This window comes from Accipiter gentilis, chromosome 21 (assembly GCF_929443795.1).
Source record: "Accipiter gentilis chromosome 21, bAccGen1.1, whole genome shotgun sequence".
In the NCBI taxonomy this organism is placed as follows: Eukaryota; Metazoa; Chordata; class Aves; order Accipitriformes; family Accipitridae; genus Astur; species Astur gentilis.
Genome location: NC_064900.1, coordinates 13,699,274 through 13,707,326, shown reverse-complemented (window position 1 = coordinate 13,707,326; position 8,053 = coordinate 13,699,274). Strand labels below are relative to the sequence as shown.

General features: G+C 35.5%; 1 protein-coding gene across 4 annotated transcripts in view; it reads right to left on the bottom strand.

The window, feature by feature from the left end:
• Positions 1 to 4,006: 4,006 nt before the first annotated feature.
• ARL13B (ADP ribosylation factor like GTPase 13B) overlaps positions 4,007 to 8,053 on the bottom strand; it is a 51,398-nt gene continuing 47,351 nt past the window's right edge. For all 4 annotated transcript variants that reach the window (XM_049824483.1, XM_049824485.1, XM_049824482.1 and 1 more), the window contains one exon: positions 4,007 to 6,103. In XM_049824483.1, the coding sequence (XP_049680440.1) occupies positions 6,027 to 6,103 (77 nt within the window). In that variant the 3' untranslated portion in view covers positions 4,007 to 6,026. The remainder of the gene's footprint in view (positions 6,104 to 8,053) is intronic.

Genomic DNA, 8,053 nt, shown 5'->3' with positions numbered 1-8,053 from the left:
AGAAAGGGCATCTTGCTCTGTTGGCCACCTCCTGCTGACATCGTCACGGCCTGGCAAAACAAAGTCGCCATGTACCCTCCTTCTCTCAAATGCTCACTTGTCCATCAGCATTTGCTGGACTCCTTCAGTAAGAGCAACCCTTGCGGAAACAGCAAGTTTGTTTAACAGTAGTTTTGATTAAAGTCTGCCCACACAGCTTCTGCGCGCTGAAACTGGCCTCTGAAATCCAGACTGGAAGAGGGTGCAAAGGTAAAGGCAGGAGTGCTATCGTACAGATAAATATTTGAGTTTCGGGTACCGACTAATGAAGACTAAGAACATTTATGCAAACCTCATGCAAATTGCCATCAAACTTGAAATCTTATTTAATCTTATTTCATTCGGGATCCTGACAAAGAGCCAGTAGGCAAAATGGAGACCTCCTACTATCAAATGTGAAAGGAAACCAGATAGGCTTCTTGATAAATGAGTTATACCAACAGATACAGAACAAAACTGGTATAAAAAGTACAGTTCTCTACAGTTGTAATTCTGCCAATACCCGTAACATACAAGAAAATACATACAATAATTGACTTTTACCACACCGATAAAACAAAAAAGTACGCTGAATGAGTCACCTTCCCCTAAATCTAGGGCTATATTCCACTTGTAGATGGTGCCGTCAGTGTTGACTGATGTGTCTGAAACCAGTAAGATTTGCAATGCATCAGAAGCAAAGAAAGGACTTCAGTTAAACAGTTTGTTCACTAGCAAACGAACGGCAACAAAACAGTATACAGGCAACTGGAACCTGTATCTCTCTCACGTGCTGCCAAAGAGATGGATCGACGCTAGGGGGGATTAACTTCAGTACATTTTGCAAGGCAGGCTACTGTTCTTAATAAAAAGCAATCCAAAACTATGCCATTTCTGTCACCTAAGCAACTACACTTACCATGGTAAGCGACCACGTGCATGCCCGGATGCCCTGTTAAACCACAAACCACAGGCTGTATCTTATTTCTGCAAAATCCATTGTATCTCTGCAAGTCCACTATAACCTCAGTCCACAATTCTCTTAAGCTAGTGCATTTCCTTTTAACCTAAGTTACCTTATTTCAAACTTGTATTTTCTAAGCATGTACTTGCATTCAGGAAAGCAAAGGAAGAGGACACAAGGTATGCCCTGTTGTCCCCTGATACTTTCAGAGAGTGGAGGACGGATGAAATGTCTTAAAATTAGCGAGTCAATATTCAGAAATACCACCACCACCAGCACATCAACATCCTCCAAGCCTAGCAAACAGAAAAGACAGGCCATTACTGTGAATTTCACTGTTTAGTTTCAGGTGTCCACAGTTTCCTGGAGCAAGCACAAAGCGAGTCTTCACCTTCACATTATTATACAATAATTTAGAAATACACAAGCAAACAATATTCTCCTTGTTTGTTCTATTAGGACAGACTTAGCAAAAGCTTGCTAGGTTTTATGGAGATCAAGGTCATGGACAGCATGACTTCTAGGATAAAAATTATGCAGATTATAAGATCATGTAAATTAATACTATTGGGATGTAGTACTTTTTGGAAAACTTTTTTAAGACTATTTTTTACATGATAAATTTTAGGACACTGTTTTTTGCAGTAGCAAATGCAAACACGGTGGGAAGACTGACTAAGCATCACTTTGAGGTCTGCAAAATCTACTACCTTCTGAAGAAAATTTTTATCTGTACGTATACACTTCAAAATCCCAAGTCTCCTACTCTATTTCAGTCCTTCAGTCTATCATCTAGTTGCTTATCAGTGAATCACTATTTCAGTAGCACTGCTAGCTTATTCAGGCTCACCTGGCTTTGTTGGTCTTCACAAGTTTAACCCACATACTCCACTTGATGCAAGGACTTAATTTCTTGTTACTCATCCTCACTCAACTTTTCTCTCTCAATCTTTCCACTAGCCCAGCAGGAGGAGAATTTGAAGTGTTTTAAATTCATATTCCCTGCAGAGTATACATAGATTGCTAACCATTCCATGGCCCACTTTCCTAAAATCTTCTGGAAAGCACAGATTTTGTTACCATAGGGCAGTTGACAGAGCAATCCTAAGTAAGAAAATACAGCTTATGTGAACCGTAGGGGGAGAAAATAGAAAAAAGAAAAACCACCCCCAAACCACCCCCAAACCCCATCACAAAACCAACCAAACAAGAAAAAGATTCTTCTGTCCCAAGATGTCTCAAATTACACTTACTTTGAAAATATAGTTCCTCACTCCATTTACAGATGCATCTATTGAAACACTGTGGGGTACATTCTGTTCAAAATAGTAAAGTACTTTAAGTTGAATGAATTCCAGAAGCTAGAAAGCTAACAGACAGTATGGCAAAGTTAGTGGGTAGCATCCTGAAGTTACACTACTAAGCTCTCAGCTAAAATACTAGAATATCTTAGTGGAAAAAATACCACTTGAATGCTATTTAAAGAAAAAAAAACCCCTACAACCTATGCTGCTTGCTTTGTTACCGTCCATCAATCTTTTCTAATGTGGCATCATTATATCCAAAAGTAACTGTTCTCAGGGAATATACTGGTTTCTACTGGAGAAGAAAATTGTCATGAGACCACTCCTGGCAGTCTTATTTTAAAAATCATCTAAAATAGCAATACTGAGAAATCCATTTTTAAGTGACAGATGGGCCTCCAGGGGATAGAGTTGCGGTTCTTTGAGCTTCAGGGAAAGGATAATCACCACGGCCTTTATAAAGCTCATATGGAATTCACAGCCCAGAATTTGAGAGAGAACACAGGCTCAAAGCCTGTTGCAGAGGGGCTTCCGCAGCCCCACTGGTAGCCAGCGGGGTGGTGGACGTGCTGGAGGATTGCCAGTTGCACTCGCCTGGCAGGGCTCTCTGCGGGTGCCTTGCTGCTTCCATCGTCATCCTCGTAACCAGGGCTCACAAGAGGGCCATCGGAAAGCTGGCATCAGCTGTCTTTTGTAGGTAATTCTTTTAAAGCTTTCCAATTCTCCATCGGGACTGTGGAATTTAAATAGAAATCTCACAAGATTATCAAATAGCTTCCTCTAAAATCACAGTGCTTCTCTCTGGCCTCAATATGAGTGCCCCTCACTGTGCATTATTTACACGGACAGACCACGTCACAGACGTAAAACTAAACCTAAGGGACATCAAATATACCTACTTTTAATAATACAATTATAGTTACTATTTTCTATTTAAAACCTTTAAATCTCTGAGTAAGGTCCTTCTGTGGATTCTAGGTTTTGGCTAAAAAGGAAGACAACAATGAGAATGATGTATGTTGAAGCACTGATTACCTTTCACACTAATTCAGCTCATGAAAATTACTATTCCTTATCTTAGAAGATACATTTAACTTACCTTTAAAATATTTTGTCTGAAATGTATTTAAAATCTTGCACATAGGTAATGCAAAATGTTCTGCTTACATAGCACATTTCTGTGTTCTTACCACTCATGTACATACAAATACTTTGAGCTGAACGCACTGTTGTATTTTGAAAGTGATATTCTTGACAATGAAAAGCATCAGAACCCTTCTAATTTGTGCGATAATTATTACCTCTCAACTTACAACTGTGCAATTTATAACCTGTCAAATAAGTGGACTATCACAGCATTTTATATGTATACATATATACATAACTTAGTGCCAATCTATCAATATATTCTCAATTTGACCACATTGCAGTTGAAAAATATGCAAAGATTCTGTCTATAAGGTCTCTGTTTTGTACATTTTAGCAATGTAAATGAGACTTGCAGCCATTAAACATTTATGACTATACTTGCTTCCAAAAATTTGTAAATTTATGGTAATATGGGAAACATGTTGACGCTGTGCATTAGTTTTATTCTATACATGTCACCTTGAGCAAATAAAAAGTCAAGGTAGTATAAATTACTGAAAAAACTACTGTAGTAAATAATTATAGAACATATTAATAAACAAAACTGTATGAAACATTTTTGAGTACTTTGGTCACATATTAGTAAAATTTATTTTAAAAGCAGAAACAAAACTGATACATGTGTCCACACACACAACACACATAACACATATTTCACATGTAAGTATCAACTTCTTACATTTCAGTTTCTCAAATTTTGTTACCGCAGCAGTATATAGCTTTATTTTTAATAAAGACTTCCATTAATTTATTTTAGATAAGTGTTAAAATAAAAGGGTAATACTTTCCTAGAAACTGAAGCTGTAAAAAAAAATGAGTCTGCGAAAGTAGAGCATTTAAGCCAAAAACTTTAAGTGGTAACATAGCTAAAGATAATAAGATTGAGATTGCACACAAACTTTTATGCAACCCCCCTCCACTTACTATTGTGTTTGTCTGAAGTGAAAATGCCTAAATCCTGAGAATAATCAAACTGAACCATGTCACACAGAATACAACAAAAGTGTTCTCATGCCGACAGTCACATACAAATGGTTTCATCCTTACACTAAACTAGCAAACTTGGAATATTCCTCTCCACCCATTCCAAACTTAATATTCATAAGACTGAGGGGTTTTCCCCCCACTCAAACATACTCTTTAAAAATCTTAATTAATAATTTCATTTTGATTAATGTGGTAGACATTTATTTGTGCAACTCATTGCCATAAGTGGTATGTGGCAAAGATTTCTAATGTCAAAGTGCCGAATATATACATTGCATTTTTTTAACATTTACTAAAATCATTTGGTAATACCATGTTATGGAAGACTGAGAGCGTAAAAGAAAATAATCAAGTACTGCTACTTCAAAAAAACTTTGAATGGGGGTTTCATCCTTGCTGTAACTAAATGGCAAAATGATATACCTTTACACAATATTCCAATGGTTGTCTCCAATGTAAGAGGAAAAACATTTAAATAAGAATATAACCAATTGTAACAGTTGTTGTTTATGTATCACTTGCATGTGATTTTTTAAATGCAAAATTAACACATTACATGGAAGCATTATGTAAGTCCTTAAAAATCTGTGGTTTCTTTAGTTTTCAAGATGGTGTTTTAGTATTATTGAGATTAAAAACTGCTGGAGCTTATCTGCATACCAGTTGATTTGGTTTTCCATTAAAACTGATGACTGAATTAGTGCAAAACTTTTACTATGTGCAATTTTCTTGTATGTTGTAGCAGACAATACAATATTCAGCTCTATTTTTTCAATTGAATTTATTACCTATGCCGAACTCAGTTAACAAAACAAAGAAAACAACACGTAAGAAAACATTCAGACAATCAAATATAATTAAATTTGTATAAAATGTCTTTAACTTTCCTTTCTACCCCCCCCCCCCCCTGCTTTGGGTTGTCAGAAATATGAAATATGCATCTGGTAATGTAATCCCTAATAAGAGATATTGCTACTGTAAGAGAAATGTAAGAGTCAAACATACTCTATTAGTATGTATTTGACTATCAGCTTTCTAATACTTTTTAGGTATTTTATTGGTAGTAAGTATGCATGTCCACTCAGACTTTCAAATAATTTTATAAAAAGTTAGAAAAATATACTCAATATTTGTTGCATAACCTTCCTATAGTCACCCTATCATACATGAATCTTACAAAATGCATTAGAATCACTTATTAGCTGCAAAAATACCAACGACTGCACAGCACATGGAGAAAGGTCTTGGTGAGAATGTACAATCCGGTATTATGTGATCTTGAAGGTATTTTTCTTCAGGTTTACAGCTATGTATTTTTACAAGTAAATCCAATAAATACTCAATACCATGTTCACATGAGCATCCATGGACACATAGACCGTCCTCGATTTCATGCTAAATCCTGAAGAAGAGCTGGTGATTTGAAAAGTAAATGATAAAGTCTGATCAACTAAGTATAATAGAATGAACTCCATGTTTAATCGTCACCAAGTTATTTTGCAACAAGCTGATAGAGGGTCATTTTAAAAATCTTTCTTCAAGGGCAAAAAATGTTTCTGTTGTAATTTTTTGATTTTGTTTTTTAAATGCTATTTGTGATCCACTTAAGCAATGACATCATGGGTATCACTGTTGGGTCTTTGGCGTATAGTCAGCGGGGGCAGAGGCTTTCCATAGAAATCTGTATAAGAGATGTCAGAGAAGAAAAACACATTAATCTGTCATTTACCATCTCCCTTTCTTAAAGGATTTTTAAATAAGGTAAATTCTCGCTTCCTTAATGAAAGCTAGGTAGCCTACAAGTTTAGAGCTAATTCCTACAAGCAACTTTCAGACAGCGCTAATCAGTGCCTGGAGGTGTTTTGGCCAAAACAGATTTTAATTACGTTTTGTTATACATGCATCAGCATTTGCAAGATTAAGCCCAAAGGTGATCTGTAAATATCCCTAAAAAGAGGAAATGAGACATCCAAAGTGTGCAAATAACAAATGAAAAAATGAAGTATCAAAATTTGAATGTTGCTGTAGTCAAGTCTGCATTGCAATAGTTTGCTATGCAGCATCCAAAATTTTGGGACCATCTATGCACGGCATCTATGTTGAAAGCCATACTAACTTCCTAAAAGAACTATATTAAGAATTTTTAGATAAAAGTGCAACATTTCCTTTTGGCAGTAACGGAGTTTAAAGTAGTAAAATTGTTCAAGACAAAATTAAGTACACCAGCAGAGACTAACAAGTATTCTCAAACATTTGTAATTGATATAAAAGAAAAAAAAAAAAGTAGACTGGTACATGCAAAGAATTTCACAAGCAAAATAATGTCATGAAAGATGGTAAGAGGAAACAGGTAGAAATCAAGAAAAAATAAAAGCAGCTTTTTGAAGCATTCATATCTCAGTTTTGCTTATACAGACAACCTCCTTCCCAACAAAGCCTTGATAGCTTGCCAACACAAAATTCAGCTTTAATCATAATTTTCCAAGAAAAATGTATTCCACTTGTTCTACATATGCAACAACTTGTGTTAAAATTGCATTCCTGAGCTAAAATTAATAAAAGCCAGCAAGCTGGATAACATTAAGAATATGCGTACCAGCCTGCAGGATAAAGGTTTTCGTTATCCTCACATTTAATCAGTCAAATAACAACACTTTTATATTATTGTTGTAATTTTTTTTATTTTAATAGAGCTAATTCAGTGTTACAGCAGCATGTGAAAAGCAACAAAACTGCAATAAATGATTATAGGGTAAATGGAAACCTGTACAATGGATATTTTTATTAGTTTCTTGAGGTCTGGCAGATAACTTTAGGATTGGCAGACAATTTTACTTCCTATAATGAGAGAGATTTATCATTCTTGCAAATGTGTCCTCCAGTGACAATAAATAGACACTCATTACCTAGTGTTGTGCTAGAATCATTAGCATGACTGGAAAAATTGCAGATTTTAGTGAAAATAAATGTATAATTAAAGATTTATATAATTGACTCTACTGCCTGTTAACTCTGCCTAAACATCCAACATAATATTCTCTGCTAAGAATGGGAAAAAATGACTCAATATGTATACGAAATAGCTTGCTTACCAACATTTAAATTTTTCAGTTTGCACATTAAAGCATTAAGACAGATTTGTGTCTCTGAGAACACCTAGCATTAAAAGCAGACCTTTGGAGGTTGTTTCAACCTCACAATACACTGATTTTATATATTTCAGCAGCAAGGTCTACCATGTATCTATGACACATCCAAAAAAATAATTTTTAAGACAAAACCAAATGAATAACTGCTATCCTAACTGACAAAAATCTGTAGTAGAAAGCATGGGAATGAATACTGAGAAGCAGCTGTTCCTGTGTTTTTTCCAGGGACTAGTAGAAATGAACACTACAAATAGTCATATCTGTTTTGAATCTTAAGGGGATTGACTTACATTGAGGAGCTATCAAGTGTTTCATTGATACACTCTTGGACATAGAATTTGAGAGTACTCCTGACAATAACCTCTATGTATAACCAGGCTCCTTAAACTTTTAAAAGCAGATTGTTAAATACTTTTTTTCTTTCCTTGCTCTTATGGACACTAACAGTTTTACCTGGAGTCCTGACAAAAGCATCTCCTGGG